General features: G+C 50.9%; 1 protein-coding gene across 1 annotated transcript in view; it reads left to right on the top strand.

Annotated features, from left to right (window-relative positions):
* Positions 1–5,355: 5,355 nt before the first annotated feature.
* Positions 5,356–16,858, top strand: part of ALDH1A3 (aldehyde dehydrogenase 1 family member A3) — a 34,833-nt gene continuing 23,330 nt past the window's right edge. The window contains exons 1-3 of the mRNA XM_033100300.1: positions 5,356–5,593; positions 10,449–10,553; positions 12,790–12,930. Coding sequence (XP_032956191.1) covers positions 5,495–5,593; positions 10,449–10,553; positions 12,790–12,930 — 345 coding nt within the window. The 5' untranslated portion in view covers positions 5,356–5,494. The remainder of the gene's footprint in view (positions 5,594–10,448; positions 10,554–12,789; positions 12,931–16,858) is intronic.

Genomic DNA, 16,858 nt, shown 5'->3' on the forward strand with positions numbered 1-16,858 from the left:
GCCCCCTTTCCCGACATTTTTATGCCCTTGTGGATTTCAAGGGAAATTTAATATGTATGTTTCCGATTCACTTAGGCTTCACTCAGCACAATTGTTTAGTGAGAGCCACTCTGTGTCCAAGAATCTTCCAGAACACTTTTTGTAAGCCCCTTAAATGCCTTTCCTTCTAACCAGGAAGTGCATTTTGTCCCATGTGCATTGAACTCAAACCCCCAAATCATTCCAATTTGGTCCAAAGCTCAGAATCCCTGAATTTTGAAGAGGGTTGGGAAGTTTGCAAAGGACTCTTGTGTCGCTGAGAAAGTCCAGTGGTGGAACAGAGAAGTGTGGCGTGTTACCAGTGAGATGCAAAAATTAAATGTAGTGACATTTTATATACTTTAAAACCAGACGTCTCACTTTTTGCTGCCCGGGTGAAGTGCTGCCCCTCGTATGCAGTTTCCAAGTCTCTGCAGTCATGACAGCTTTCCGAGCGTTGGTACCTTCCTCAGTAGGCTGGAGGGTGCAGCCCCACCAGCGAACACCCATGGGAACCATAGGATGAGGTGCTACCGGCCCAGCTCCATGAAGGACTTTGTTCTGAAAGGAATTTCTTCCCTGGGTAGGACCTCACCATCCAATGTAGGCAGTTAAAGCTGTGGCTTCATTTATTCCATCTCAGGGTTAGTTTTGTCTTTGTTTTTTAATTTGCTCGAAACCCGAACACAGAAGGTTCAAAGCATTTGCTTAACATAAAAAAAGTAGAGATGGTGATAAGATTTTTTAATGCACTGCTTTTTCTGTACAAAAATGATATAATTATTCCACTTGAGTTTATAACTGTTTGTTTTCCAATCATGGCGGTGGGGCACAGGCTAAATAACCAGCTGTATCACTTTGGGTCAGGTTCAGCTACATGTAACAGAAGGACCAAATAACAGGCTTAAGTAAGAGAGAGATTTACCCTTTGCTCACATGAAAGAAACACAAGGAAGGAAATCCAGGACACAAAACTTGGTCCCAGGCTCATCAGGGGCCTGGGCTCTTCCTATGTGCCTCCTCTAATGTCATTATCATATAACTTCTGTTCTCAGAATAGCTTCATAGTCACAAGATGGCTGCTGGAGCCCCAGCCCTCACGTCTATGTTCCAGGCAGTGGGAAGGAAGAAGCCCCTCTCAGTTGACTCAGCCCCATGTGAAGAGCTTCTTTGGAAGCCAAACCAAAGACTTGGCTTATATCTCATTAAGCACTCCTGTCTGCAAGAGAGGCTGGAAAATATGTTTAAACAAAGCACATTGCTGACCTCACAGTTCCACTGGCAAGAAAGAAGAATTGGGCGGTGGACCAGCTGTCTAATCTGCCATGCTCCCTCCTGGCCTTGTCACAACTCTTAATCATCAGCAGTTCCTGGGGGCAGGTGGACCAGGGGGAGCTTTCTGGTAGCCCTGAACCGTCTGGCTGTGTGTTCATGAGGCCTAATCAAGCCCTGACCCACAAATATTTGGATGTCTCCTCTTTGCTTTTATGGGCTTAGTTCTCTGCTTCTGCCGGGTCTAAATCTGATTTAACTAAGACCACTAATTGTGTGTGAAAGGTCTCCCCCGAGGGCCTAAGAGAAAGCAGCTGAGAGACGTGCTCTGGCCCCGTTTCCTTTGACTTGGTCGGGTGTCCATTGGCTGTCTTCCTCAGACCTGGGTTCTTCTGCCTCTGGTGTCATCACTGATGAAAACATGCCGGATAAGAATCGGTTTGCATGTTCCCTGAGGACAGACCGAGGCAGGAGCACAGAGCAGGCTTGATGGATCTTAGTTTCTAGCGAGGATGAAAGGCCAATTAGTTCCCTACTCAAGTCACGTTTGGACGACACTGAATAATTCACATGAAGCATGGAACCAATTTCATTGACACCAGCAGGGCGGTGTTCGCAATAGTCAGTCTTCCCTCACCTCAGGGCCACCTGTCTGCCCATTTTATAGCCAAGAAAACTGAGGCTAGGTCACTTGCCCTGAAGAGCCACACTGCTTCCCTACTTCAGAGAACCACCCAAGGAGCCTGGCTTTCCTCAAAAGGCTTCACACACCCGGCTCCCACAGCCTGGCCTTGACTCCCGGGTGCGATGGGTAGCCTGTGGGACCCAGCTCGGCAGCTGGCCCTCAGCTCTGGGACGACGGGGGGCCCTCAGAAGGCCTCTGGGCACCCGCAGTGAGACTTAGGTACCAGGCCTGAAATAAAGGAAAACACAAGGGGTATTGATTATTATCACCATCATGAATTACATGTATGACTAAACACAACATTCCCCACCAGGTTTACACGTTTAAAAATGGAATTAGGTTGAGCTTGCAGCGGGGGAGGGGGAAATCGAACGTCCGTTTCGTCTTAGTCTTTTACTCATGCTCATTTCTACCGAGTGTTCACCGAACCAACAAGCCCTCCACACGGAATGCCTTGGACTCGGATAATTTGACCCGCCAAGAAGCCAAGCACCACAGAGCTGAAAGCAAACTAAAAATAGTATTTTTACAATGAAATTAACACAGTGACTGTTGACCAGGGAAGCTTCCATGAGCCAGCGAGAACTCAGGGGAACTTGCAACTTCCCAGAAGAAAAGCCTGCTGGGAGAAATCAGTCTCCAGGAAGAAGAGGAAAATGAGGAACTGGCATGTATAAAGCACTTTACAGTTTATAAAGCCCTCCTTCGCACCCTTTTCTTGCTTGAGCTTTTCCTAAACACTGTAAAGTGGGAAGGAGATTATTTTTCAGAAAAAAAAACAAAAAAAACTAAAGCCTCCGATTATTTTTCAGAAAAAGAAACTAAAGCCTCAGAGTGATGAACCCAAGAGCGCACAGCTGGAATCCAGGTCAGGGATGTGGTCTGAAGCAGCTGGGCCTCCAGCATCTTGGATGTTCAGGTAATCCCCCTGCCATCCAGTCACCCAGTGGCCAACTGTAACAGGAAATGGTTCTTCCTTCTCCCCTAGCACCCGTGGTCATCACCTCTGAGGCCAGGACCTTGGGATTTGATTCCTAGGAAAGCCACAGCCTAAAGGGACGCTGCTACCATTTTGTACCTGTACCTTCGTTGTGCTCTTTGCTGCTCAGTGACATGGAGCTGCAGGACACAGGTGCTCACCTTGGTGAAAGAAGAGTGCAGAGGAAGGTAAGAGACAGCCCTCCTCCACGCCCTGCACCACCTTCCCCCACACAGTCTGGCCTGGGTTCCTCCATTGCGGGTGACCTCTGGGCAAGTATCCACACGCCTCTGCTTACCTACCTGGAAAATGGGGAGAAGAGCCTCTTGCCTTCATCTTTCCCACTGAGTGGCAAGACAGGGGAGCAGAGATAGCCTGCTGGTCTGGACAAGTCTCAGCCATGCCCATCCTCCTGCCCTGCCCTCTGGGAGCTGCCTATTGTAGCTGAGTGCCAGCTCTGACCCCAGGCTCCCAGGATCACGTGTGTGGTTTGTCCACAGGCGGCGCTGCAGGTGAGGCAGTCATTACAATTGGTTCCCAAGGTCAGACTCTGTGGGTCATAAGGGTGTCTTTGGGGGTGAGGTGACCAACCTACACTCCTGGCTGCATGATAAGTGGCGGCTACCCACCACGTTGGAGCAAACAGTCTCCATTTTCTCAGTCGGAGGGAGCAGAGAGCCAAGCTCCAGCCTGAAGGCCTCCACTCATCATCCAGCACTTACTTCATTAAATAAGTTTCCTCCACACATTTTTGGATTTTTTAAGCTCTGGTAGGAGCGACATAAGTTCAACCAACCCGGATCCCAGAAAAACTCCTGGAATTGGGGTTCAGTTTAGAAAGCTTCTCTAGTTGCAGCCTCCTGATGCTTTTGTAGCCACCAACCTTGGGTCCCTGGCCCAGGTGCAGGGAGGTCTGCAGCCAGACTCTGCAGGCCCTCCTGGGCCCAGGCACCCAGACACTGGAGCTCAGCATCCAGCCAGGGGCCCTGACACGAGACATCCCTCCATGTTTCCAGGTGTCTTGAGTGGGGACCACAGGGCCAGCCAGGCAGGACAGCGAGCCCAGGGATTGGTAGGAACAGCTGAGGAAAGAGGCAGCATTGCTCCAGGAGTCATAACAGTGGGTGAGCCTGATATCAAGGACAGACTCAGCAATGTCCATCAACACTCACCCATTCAGGGGACCCAGTATCCCCTCTCCCTGCCTCAGCTGTGCAGTCTAACCCATAACAGTACAGGCCCTTTTCACCCCCAAAGGGCAAGTGGTTTGATGAGGGGTTTGCAAAAGCTTAGAAGTTTCTCCAGTATCCAGAAGGAAGGAGAGAGGGGACAGAGATGGACACTGAGCCTCCCCAAACAAACAGAAGGACCCTCAGACAGTAAGGAGTAACCCCATTGCCTATCACTAGAGATTCCTCACAGAAGGAAATGGACTGAGGGCCTGAACCTCTCTGGGGATTAAACCACTGCTTTTGTCCCCTAGTTCTAGTCCTACATCCTTGTTCCAGAAACCTGAGGGATGACGTGCATGAGGCGCCGCTTCCTTGTCTCAGATGGGACTGGGGCAAGTCCCTGGGGTGGGTGGAGCGTTTCCCAAAGGGCAAAAAGATAGAGGGGGACGTGCCTCGGCTTCCCTGGGCAACCTATTGGACAAAAGCTTCCACTCTTAAAACATAAAGCTGCAAATATCCCATGTGCTTTCTCTTTTGTTCATTTCTTAAAATTGCGGTATAATTCATGTATTTTAAACATCAAAATAATTGCATCCCAGGGCTTCAGCCTGGAAGGCGTTGTGCGCCTATGAAGGTCAGAGGCCCAGGCACCCGGGCTCCAGAGCGCGGCGCAGGAAGAGCCAGATGCTTTTCCTTCCCGGCCAGCGCTTTCCAGGGCGCGCCTGCCCGTTGGCCCAGCTCAGGCCGAGTGGGTCGCGGCGGGCATCTGTCCTGCGAGCAGAGACACAGCAGGCTGCCCCTAGGCCGTGGCACGTGGGCAAAAACGCGGGGCCACCCCACCGGACGCCCGGATCCCAGACGCAGTGCAAGGGCCCAGGCAGGCGGGTACGCATTCCCAGAGCAAGGCGCGCCAACCGAAGTTGGGCGAGTGCGCGGAGCGGCGGCGGGCAGGGGGCGGCAGGTGCCGCCTGCGAAGTCTCCCGACTTCTGGGAGACAGCCGGGCGCTGCGGTCCCCACGCCCCCGCGCCCTGTACCGGCCCGGTGCCCGCGTCTTGGGACTTCCGGGGCCGGCGGCGCTTGGGGGAGCTCCTGCAAGGGCAGCCTCCCGGGTGGGGGAGAGTACGGCACGGTGGCAGGGCTCCCGCAGGGGCGGCAGACGGGGTGGGGTGAGGCGGGCCAGCACCCTCCCCTCCCGCTGGCCCTTCCTTCTTCCCGTCCGGCAGCCAATTAGACGCCCCCTCGGGCGGGAGGCGTGGGGCGCTCCATAAAGCGGCTCGGAGCTGTCACCCCGCGAGCAGGCTGCACCGCCTAGCACGGAGCCGGCGCCGAAGACTCGGGCGCCTCGGGCCAGGGAGCGCGGAGGAGCCATGGCCACCAGCAACGGGGCCGTGGAGAACGGACAGCCAGACAAGAAGCCGCCTGCCCTGCCTCGCCCCATCCGCAACTTGGAGGTCAAGTTCACCAAGGTGAGGTGCGCCCGTCCCACCCGACGGCAGCCTGGCTCCGCGCTGGGCTGCCCGACCCGGGATGGCGTGGACTAGGGACCAGCAGGACCGGACACCGCTGCTTCGCTCCGAGGGTGCAGCGCACTGTCGGCTGAGTTCGCCGGGCACTCGGGACCTGAGCCTCTCTGCCCGGGCCGGGTCCTCCCGAAGCCGCGTTCGGTGCAGGGCTTCCGGAGCGGGAGCCTGCTCCCGGCGCACATCTACCGCGCACCCCGAGAGGGCCTCAGCGATCGGAACCCCCAGGCGGGCTCTTGGGCGGCGGGGCTCAAGCGCTTTCAGCCTCAAAACCGGGCGAGGGAGGCTGCGCAGCGCCCGCACGGTGCCAGCTGCCTCCTGGCGCGGCCCCGACGTGCCCCTGCAGGGCCCTCTGTACAGGCGGGCAGAAGTGCACGGCCGAGGTGCCTCGGGCACAGCGAACTCGGGTGTCCCGACCCGAACCGGTCTGTCTTCCAGAGGGTCAAAGGATGCTGGGAACGCGAAGTAAAGGTCTGAGAGCGCAGGCTCATCCCGAAACATGCCATTGGGAGGGCGCAAAGGGAGAAATGTCGGGCCGCTTCCGTGCTTAAACTTGGCCCGGGCTGACCAATGCAGCGAAGGGAAGTGGGAAGGTGATCACTGGTAGCACTGCCCCGGAGCCCAGGGGCCCTGGTGGTGACAGAGGAAGAGCGCGTTCCCAGATGGGCTCCGCCGATATGGGCCTGGGAAGCGGCGCACGGGTGGCAGGGCCCCTTCGCGCCACCAAGTCGCGAGGCTCTCTGTCTTTGGGGCTGCGGACCGGGAGGCTGGGGCGTCAGCAAAGCGGTGAGATCACCTGCTTCGGGCAGAAACGGAGATGGCGAGGCCTCCAGCTGGGGTGAGCAGGCTGGGAGCCTAGCGGCCCCGAGGCTGTTTGGAGGCAGTGGAATGGGGTGGGGGCCCTTCAGGGGCGCAGACAGAGATCACGGTTGGCTTCACGTTCCCCAACTTTTGCGTCCTTTTATTTTCGCATCTAATCCATAGCCCCTAACTCCAGCTGACACAGCACTTAGAAAATTCCCCCATCAATTTTACTTTCAAAAGTAGCAATTACGTCTCTCAAATAGTTTTAATCAGGCGGAGAAAGTTGCCGACCACTATGTGTGGCCTTCAGATTTTGGTCTCTTGGCACTTAATGCCGGCTGGGCCTCTGATCACATGACATTTAAATTAACTGTTTTCAGAGGGCTCTGTAATCAGCAGAGACACGTCACCATAAATGCTGCAGATTATTTTTAATGTAGTTTCCTTAGCAGTATCAGCTTCAGAGCGAAAATTCCAACACAAATTATGGGACCAGTGAGACTAGTACCTAATTGTTTTTAGACTGTAACACTGTTGGTGATAGTGTTTCCTTTTATTTTTGTTTTATAGGGTTTTTTCAAAAACAATATAGAAACCAGAAATGACATATATGATTCTCCTTTTACTCTTTACCTTTCGGAGTCGTAGCAGAGTGGTACAGTCACACAGGACGAGTTTACCTCTTTCTCTGAAACTGCTTAGGGCCCCGGGATCTTAGCAGATTCACAGAAAGATGGGTGTCTTTCATCTTGCTAGGTGCCCCCTCTTCTCAGTGGCTCAGAAGTGGGTATGTGATTAAGGCCAAGGGATGACGATGAGATGGAGGGAACTGGAGAGCCAGGAGCCGTAGGGACTTCCAGGCCATGATGGCGGCCCCAGCCTGACACCGGGCCACTGTACCCTCTTTCCCTGTGGAAGGTGAGGCCTCTGCCTGCTCTGTCCTTGCTCTGGGTCCTTACCTCCTCATCCCCCTTCCAGCAGTTGGGGGACCCAGGCAGCCCGTGTGGTATAGCTGAGGGTGAGCAGGAGGACAGCAATGCTCAGAGATGGACAAGCAACCGGATGGACAAGCAACCGACAGGGCAGATGAAAAAACGGGGAGAAACAGACGACAGGATTGAGACCCAAGCAAGGCAGGCAGGCGGGAGAGGGGTGGAGTGTGCGAACCCGTAATGGTCTGTTACTTTTCAAACCTGCTTGGTGGTGCTTCCTGCTAATAGAGAACACGCCAGAGAGGGTGGGTCGAGTCCCAGCCTTGAGGGTGCCATTTCCCAGGGTAAGTTCAGTTTCCAGAAGGATCGCCTTGCCGACACGTCTTCATTTGTTCTCACATTTTTCACATCGGGCTTGCTGTGCGGCTCTGGTGTGAGGGCGGGGGTGAGGGGGACCCCCCCACACACAGATCTCAGAGGATCGCAACCCCTTTCACTTTAGAGGGCTCCTTCATTTCCTTATAAAATTTCTCCTAGTAGCAGAGATTCTTGTTAACATTTTCCGGTCCATTAAAAAACACCATTTTTTATGATCGCTTTTACAAAGAATAAAATGCCCTCAAGCCTTCTTTTCTGAACACATACTCCTTTTGAGTTGAGCTGAGGTGCAATGGAAGTGCCTGTAAAGGGCACACGCAGAATTCACTCGTGTAACCGCCATCTTGCCTTCCGCCCAGGACACCCTTCTGCTCAGAACAACTGTGGTTTTCCAGCTCAGTCCAGATAACATGCCACATGCCATTCCTTCAGTCAAATCTGAATTCTGTCCACAGCTCAATGCCATTTAATTTTATACCTCTATAAAGTTGGTTTCATACCCATTCACAAATCAAGGGGAACGATTTCTTTTCGAGACTCGTTATTCTGATTTGGGGTTCAAAACAATATAGCCAGCCTAACTGGTAGACCACACTCATTGATCCCTTCCTTATTTGTGTTTTTGTTTGCTTTTAGTGGAGAGAAACCGCTTACAAGATTACTTACTAGTGTTGTATAAAAAAATATAAACATATTTGCTAAATTAGAAACATTGTGATGGGAAAATACGGTTCGCGTTGAGCAGTCTGCATTTTTTTAAGTTGCGGGTTAGAAAGGACTACGGATCAATGTCATGAACGACCAAGTAATTTTTGGGGGGAGGAACGCGCTTTGAGATGAAGTGTAACAGACATCTGATCGTTGCAATCTGTTTCCATCCCCTTATTTATATTCTCCTCTACCACCTTCTCATTTTCCATCCCCCTTGGAATTGATACCAGGAAGGCCCTAGAATCAGCAGTTTTCACTGACAGTCTCTATTATCTAACCCACGAAATTTCATCTTCCGACAAATGGGCCTCTCTTCCTGGCTGCACTTTTCTCCCCGCGCTAACCTAACTCTTCCCCACTTATTAATTTCTCACTGTTACCGAGTGATTGCTTGCTGGATGGCAAAAATGAACTCTTGGGTTTGGTTTCAGCTGGAAGAATAAGCCTGTAATTGTAGCCTGGCCTTTTCTGCGGGCTTCCCTGGGGGCCTGGCCTCACGTTGAAGGTGCTGAGCTTCCAGAAGTCGGATGGGCACATCCTACAGGCGAGGGACGGTCTCAGCTCTGGAGTCCACACAATGGGGTGAGGGGAGCTTCTGCCCGCCTCCCTGGCCAGAGCTGGTCTTCTGTCTTCGTCCTGACCAGACTCAGACTTCCCTGCTTTCCAGGGAGAGTTAGCAAACAGTCTCCACCAGCGACTTTCCTTCCCGGGGAGCTTTGGGATTTTCACAGGAGAACCCAGGACAGAGGGTGTAACCAAGCCACACGTTGGATGAGATACCTCCCCTCTCATCTGTCTTCCCTGGGGAGTGAGGACATGCTAACTGAATAAAATCCAATTGGATACAATTGCCAATAATTTAAATTCGCCCTGGTAGTGACACAATTCTTCCTTGTAAATGACTCAAGGAGACCCGAAGATATAGCAATGGAATCTGAGGAGTTAGTTCTGTACGTTGAAATTATCGACCACATTTTATTGGATGGAAATGTTTCTAGAGCGCCTCATCCACATCAGCGACTGGGGCATTTCCCAGGCCATGATGAGCCCAATGCCCAGGCTGTCCCAAGCTGCTGCAGCAGATTACATGTCCTCTCGCTGGGACAGCGGGTCCTCCAGGCTGTCAGGTGTTTTGCGTATTGTGTCACTTCTGTTTCTCGTTCTTTTCCAAAAGTCCTCTCTTTTGATGTGGTACTTTTTCCGGCTGTTAGAACCTGGAGGAAACTACGAATAAACAGTACACACGCTCATTTCCGGGCATGAACTTTGTAAATTGAATCCTTTTCAGTTAGCTTGTGCCGTCTTTTTATTTTTAACCGCCTTATGCTTGGCGGTGTTCTAGATAACAGAGGCTCTGAGCTACGTGATTTTTGTGGGTTAATTCTTTGGTTCTGGATATAAACGGTTGTACGGCCAGAACACTTCCTAACCCCAATATTTATCTTCGTATTCCAACACTGGCTTTTATCAAGCCCAACATGAAAATAGACATTCTAAAGAAAATGGGGGAGGGTGGCTGACGTGCGCATTCGTGGCAAAGGCAGGCCGATTCCTGGGTGCTTTATGTATATAAACCTATTTAATCTTCCCCCAAACTCGATGGCGGTGTAGGATTTACCTTACACCTTTAATTAATTACCTAACTCAGTTATTCCTCTGTGAATCTATGTTTTTGTGGGTTTTTTTTTTTTTAAAAAAAGAGAGAGAGAAGATTTAAAAATAAATTCTGAATAACATTAGTCAAAACATAATTCTCTAAACGTGTCCTGAAAGTCAAGAGACTTGGATTGTAATTCTGAGCGTCCTCCCCGTTGGGCGCAGAACTCCGTCTCCTCTCCAGGTCCCACCTGTGAAATGGCGGGCGGGTAGGTCGGCGGTGGTGAAGAACAAGACATTACCTAAGGACCACGGCATGTCGCAGTCGTATGATTTTGATGGGAGCCTAATAATACGTCACAACTTCCTTTCCTGGTTAGATATTCATCAACAATGAATGGCACGAATCCAAGAGTGGAAAGAAGTTTGCCACCTATAACCCTTCAACGCTAGAAAAAATATGCGACGTGGAAGAAGGAGATAAGGTTGGTGTCAACTACCCCCACCCCAAGCAATTCAATTATAGACAACTGTAGGATAAGGGAGCGGGTTGGTTTAGCTATAAGACGGACCGGGCCCAAACTCAGATACGAGCTACGCAGGCTGCTTCTCAGACACAGGGCCCAGGACGGGATCAATTAGGGAAGACATGCTGGAGAAAGTCACTCTCCTTTGATGGATGTTTCTCCCTCTGTGAGGATGACCTCAGCTATCCTCATCATGCGGCTTAAAGGAAAGGTTTTTATCAATTATTTGAACCTGGAGGCAATAAAGGAGCTTTCCAGAAAGCATTTCCGGCTGGTGGTGTGTTTCACCAAATGCAGCATTCAGGCAGGAGACACTTAAAAAAAAAAAAAATACTTGAATGAAAAAGACTTGCTAACCAAGTCATACTGGGATAATAATGTCGTGTAATTGCCAGATGTCTTTTCTACCAGAAACTGAAATGACCGTGTAAAGCTGTAGGCCCTATAACCCTACTTGGTCGTGCAGGATATATATTATAATATAAGCTACTATATAACATCACTATATAATGTAGCGTATATTGTATGTGTATATATTATAATATGAGGTATATTATATATTGCATTTATATATATATATATATATATATATATATATATATATATAAAACGCTATATAAGGCCGCACATATACTGGGGGTGCCAAGAAAATGTCTACAAGTGTGGACACTTTGGTCAGCGTTGCTCAAGCAGTAGTTCACCATCATCAGAAGTGTCTGGACGCTGATGGGAATCACTTTGAGCACCTCTTGTCATTGCAGAAGTCAAACGTGACTTGTATTCACCTTTTGTTACCGGTATATATTGAGTATTACAATTTTAATACAGTTTTCCTTTCTTAAAATGTGTATACATTTTTTGGACCCCTCTGTATATAAAGCTAAGGGATTTACTGGATGTGTCCTTGATATATTTCAAAACCATAAAGTATCTTTCATCTTTTGAATATAAGTGCCATAGGGGGAAAAGTTGAAGGTAAATCTTTTCTAAGGAGGGAAGAGAAACCACTAGACATTTTAAATAAGTGGATGGGCAGTGTTCAGCGTGGACAGGGTAAATGGCACATGTAAAATGGGCTTGCCTTTGACGCCACCAGCCATAGGTTTGTGATAGGTGTCCAGTGCACACACCTGTGCAGGCTGTCCAGTGTGCAGTACCTCATGCTAAGCTCTGTTTACAAAGATGTTTGCACTCAGGAGCTCGTATGAAGATATGAGGGCTGGAGGGGTGTGGCCATGATGCTGAGCGACCCCCAGGTGCAGCATACAGGTGTCAGGAAGGAGAATGAGACCCATGTCCCGAGCTTCTCCCTTGGCGTGGGTGACAGCTCAGAGGCAGCCCTGTTCCTTGCAGCTGGAGAGACCTTGACCCCAGAGCCTGGGACAAAGAATTCCAAGTCCAGAGATGCTTTGGAGACACACAGTGTTCGTGGAGTTTTCCTCTTGGTTGTATTGGGGGTCCACTGCCCGATGCACCTCCCAGGGGCCTGGGGGGTGAGCCATTGCTCACCAGCACCGAGAGCCTCGGACCCCATTTTCCTGAAACTAAGACTGAGTGACATCAGTCTAAACAGCTCTCACTTCTTTCCTTTTAAGAAGAAAGTTCGATTGTCATTCTTCTATCAGTCACAGAATCTCCAGTTCCTTGTCTATAAAATGGTACGACAGTTCGGCCCTGGGGGGTAGGTGAGGCTGAGGGAGTTCTTCTTCCCTGTCTTCGGACTTTTCCGCTGTGGTCAGTTCTCAGATCCACAGAAACACGCATGCCCCATTCTCACTGTCAGAACTCAGTTCGCAGCGGGAATAAAATGCCAACACAGCCAGTCCCCACCTCACTGGTGAACTGTGGGAGTGTGTGTGTCCAAACTGAGCTAGCAAGTGGAAAATCTTTCCCTGCTTGAGTCACCAAGAAAAATACTTCATTAAGGTCAGTGGTTTTATAAACTATTTTAAAACACTTTTATAATCAGAAGGAAAGTTAATACTTGGCCATGATAGGAATCTTGAAAAGGACTTAAGATGTAAAGAGGAAACCGTTCATTTGAAAGCCCCCAGCCATTGCCTGCCCTCCCCACCTTCCTCTGTCATGTGACAGACGCAGATCTTTGCTAGTCTCTGTAAGTGACAGAGGAGCTGTCCCAAACGGCAGTCTCATCAAAAGGTGACACGCTCGCTCTGTTGTTTTGGCCACTCAGGCCGACGTGGACAAAGCCGTGGAGGCCGCTCAAGCCGCCTTCCTGAGGGGCTCGCCGTGGCGCCGGCTGGATGCCCTGAGCCGAGGCCGGCTGCTGCACCAGCTGGCTGACCTTGTGGAGAGGGACCGCACCATCTTGGCTGTGAGTACGCACATGCAGGGCAGGCGTGGGACAAGCCAGCCTTGCCAAGGATCCTGTCCCCCACAGGCGTGGCAGAAGAGATCCAGGACGCTGGTTTTTGTGGGGTCGTGGGTCTCCTTGGCCCTTCGAGGTGTAGCGCTCTGAGGTAGGCAGGTGCCCTGGCCCTTGCACTTGACCCTCTTTGTTTTGAAGTCAGATGTTTACTCCCTGCAGCTCAGCTTCTTGACCAAGACGTTGCTTGGAGGAAGTTCAACTTCCTCGGTGGTTCCCAGACGTGAGACATTCAGAGACAGCTGGATAGGCTGGGCCGTATCCTGGTCCTACCTGTGCATTTTATGAGCTTAACTTTTTATGTTTACACCGTCTCCCTTTTAAACTTAAATTTAACCTCATCCTCAGTGACAATATCCATGAAATCACAGGTTAATGTGCTGGCTTTAGTTTTTGGAATACTTATCAAAATAAATGCCACCATTTAACACAGGAAAAAATTGTTCCCATGTGACCTAAAAATCATCCCTGCATGACTCTTGAACTGGGCAGCGGCGAACATGTGTAGAATGATGGTGAGGGCAGGGAAACCTACTTAGAATGAACCTCAGAGTGTGAAAGACCTGTTCAAATCCCAGTTCTGCTCTGCTAGTCACACTTACTAGCTGTGTGACTTTGCACAAGTTGCTTAACCTCTCTGAGCATATATTGTTTCATGGAAAATGTCACTAATAATGATATCTAAGTGTTGTGAGAGCAATCCATTTAAAATCCTTAGCAGAGTCCCTGGCACTCAGTAAACACTAAATGGGTGATAGCTATTTTTGGTAATAGAGGGTCTCGTAGTAATGCTATCTGAAGAGCCAGGTTCTAACCCCAGCTGCATACCCTCCAGGCCAGTAATTTCTAGGTACCTTAGTTTCTCTGCTATGAAGTACGGATCTTAATTCAGACTCTCCATGGGGTGGAGCTGCTCCCAGGCTACGCCGCTATGAGGATGTTTCTAAGTTGTAAGTGCCTCATTTAACGGGGTCCTCGGACCTTCCTTTGGTCTTGCGGTAAACGATCAGAGGACATTCACGGCCACCTTATGCCTTGAGGTCCTTTGCAACCTGCATATGAAACCCTGTACAGCTCGGACTCCTTTGTAAAACTTGCTTCAAACCGTGAGGCCAGTTGGTAGGAGAGGAAATCTCCTTTTTGGCTACCGGTTTGGAAAAATAGTTCTTTCTTCCTGATCTGACTAGATTCCTGACACCAGGAACAAGCAATCGAGTGGCACGCTCGTGGAGGACACTGTCAGCTAGGACACTGGAATTGCTCTTGTCACTGGCTGTGTGTCTTGGGGACAGAGGGTGGAGGAAGTCCGCATCTCAGGTTCTGCTCTTGGATGCATTGCCCCCCTGAGGGTGCGTCTGCCCTTCCTTGCCCCCCGCCACCAGTTGGCCAGTCCAGCATGTTCGCCCCAAGTCTGCGTGAGGGTAGCTCCCTCCCTGGGTTTCTCTCCGAGAAGCCTCTGGTGTCTTCCTGCAATGAAAGCCAGCCTCAACTCTCAAGCTGCCAAACTGGCTTTTTCAAAAACATGTCTGTTCTCACCGAGCATGAGCTCATCGGTCTGCAATGTGTGTGGACTCATAGCAGCCTAGGGAGGATGTGCCCTGTGCACCCCTCCCCACCCTGTCCTCAACTGTCCGTATCCTCTTAGGGAGCAGGGGCCGAAAGCCACCTTCGCCCTCAGCCGGCCCCATTGTCTGGCAGGACGGTGTTGTGACAGCAGATGGAGCAAGGTGCCTGTGCCATCGTGACCTCGCTGCCCACAGGAAGCTAAGATCCAGCTCTCTGCCACCTCATGAAAGGGACAAGACAGTTACTGGCAAATATGGTTTTTAAAACTTGACCACATCATAGGAAAGCGCCTTGACATGGCTTTCCGGCATTTTCAGGCAGCAAAGTGCTTCTTTCCATCATGTTCTCTTGCCGACTCTGGTTTTCACAGAGCTGGGTATTTTCTTCTGTGCTCAGTGTTTAGAATGAGATGTGAGGGGTTCTCGCAGCCCCGCTCTCTCTCCGTTACCGAAGCGGTGGGGTCCAGATTCTTGCTCTTCCCATCCTCATTTTGGGAGCCCCCAAACAGGGTTCCTCCCTGTTTACTCTCTTGTTCAGCTGAGCCCCATTTCTGGGCTCCCTCATTTTAAGCCTTGGCACCCACTGTCACTTTTCCTTCATTCTTCAGCATCTGAGCAGTCTGATGTTCATTTTTCAGAAGGCATACTCGTCTCTTCAAAAGTTAAAGGAAATAGACTTAGGAGCGGCGGTTTACTCACGGTCCAGCCACAGTAACTGTTTAAAAGTCCCCATCGGTAGCGACGACTTGATTTCTCAGCTTCAGTCCTAGCGACTCACCTGCAAATCTTTTATTTTGTTTTTAAGAATGTCCTGTCTACACCTCTCATGACGCAGTTTTCCTTGGACAGGTTCCATACAACCATCCAAGCAAATGCATGTTGTCAGTACACTCAGCAACCTGGCCCCAGTTAATAATGAGAAGCAGCCAGTGCTTGGTGACAGCTCATCATGGCCCAGGCTTGTTGCAGGCACTTCACCTGTGATACTTATTATCTCATTTCAGAGATGAGGACCCTGAGGCCCAGAGAGGTTAGGTCACCTGTCCAAGGTTACCCAGCCAGAGACGCCGCACAGGTGCCCTCAATGACATGCCACAGTCCTTGCCTTTCTCTCCCTTTCCCATTCCAGAAAAGGGACAAGAATAAACCACTGGTCCCACTGACCAATACGCAGATGCTGTCTGCAGGAGCCCAGCCCTGGAACCATTTCGGCATGATTTGCAATATTGGGTTTCCCCCTGGAAACTAAAAGTTCCAACTTGCACCATAAATCTGTAAGAGCCAAAGGTGCCAAGTGCTGGATGCCCCTTGGCCTGGCTTGGTCCCTAAGCAGCATCTGCAGGGGGTAGGACGTCCCATGCCCAGACCAGCCCTGTCATCTTCAGCAACTTATAGTCCTGTGTTCTCGGTGTCCCCAAGTGAGGATTGCCGAGCATCAGTCTGGTCCCCAAAGGGACGATGACCAGAAACATCCTAGCTATTACTGCCATCGTTTCCACAGTGAACAGGGCACTTGCTGTGGGCAAGTACTGTTGTTCGTGCTCTGTGGATATTAACTCCTGTAACCCTCCCACCGGCCCTGGAGGCAGCCACTATTCCTGTGATTATTCTCACTTTACAGATGAGGAAACTGAGGCAGGGAGCGATTCAGGGACTTGCCCATGCTAGGGAAGTGGCTGCCTCCTGATTTGAGGATGCTGAAGTCAGACAGAGTAGCCTAGCATTCTCGTGGCTGTCCTACAGTCTTTCCGGATGCAAACATCCAGAGCAGTGGCCTAAAGGACGGTCACTGTGCTGGCTGGACATTCGACGCCCCAAGTTCAGCACTGGCCATGCCGCTGACTTGCTGGGTGACCTTGGAGGAGTCACAGGCTCTGTTAGCCTCCGTGTCTGCACCTTGCAGTGGAAACAGCTGTCAAGCTCAGAGCTAGGGCATATGGGTGCGCACGCCGGGAGCCTCCCTTCCTTTGCAAACCATCATCTCACTGCATCAACTAAAACGAGAATCTTGCCCTGGGCTATGTGTCAGGGTGGCCACTTCCTGCATACACAGATGACGGGCGGTTTCAGTGCTGGGCTCAACTGGGGCCGCTTGTCTGAGGGACAAAGGGGTCCTCTGAAACCCAGGCTGGAAATAGAAAAGAATCCTCACCATTGAGCAGCTGCACGCTCTCCCTGGGTAATCACCTCCCTTAGCGCCAAGGGCCAGTCCGCTCCCTCCCACCAAGCATCCGGCGACGACGCGGCCCAGTTAGGGAGCACTGCGTCTTTGTGCTGGCGGCATGACCCTTCCGGGCTCTGTCAGTCACTCT

This window comes from Rhinolophus ferrumequinum, chromosome 28 (assembly GCF_004115265.2).
Source record: "Rhinolophus ferrumequinum isolate MPI-CBG mRhiFer1 chromosome 28, mRhiFer1_v1.p, whole genome shotgun sequence".
NCBI classification, from domain to species: domain Eukaryota; kingdom Metazoa; phylum Chordata; class Mammalia; order Chiroptera; family Rhinolophidae; genus Rhinolophus; species Rhinolophus ferrumequinum.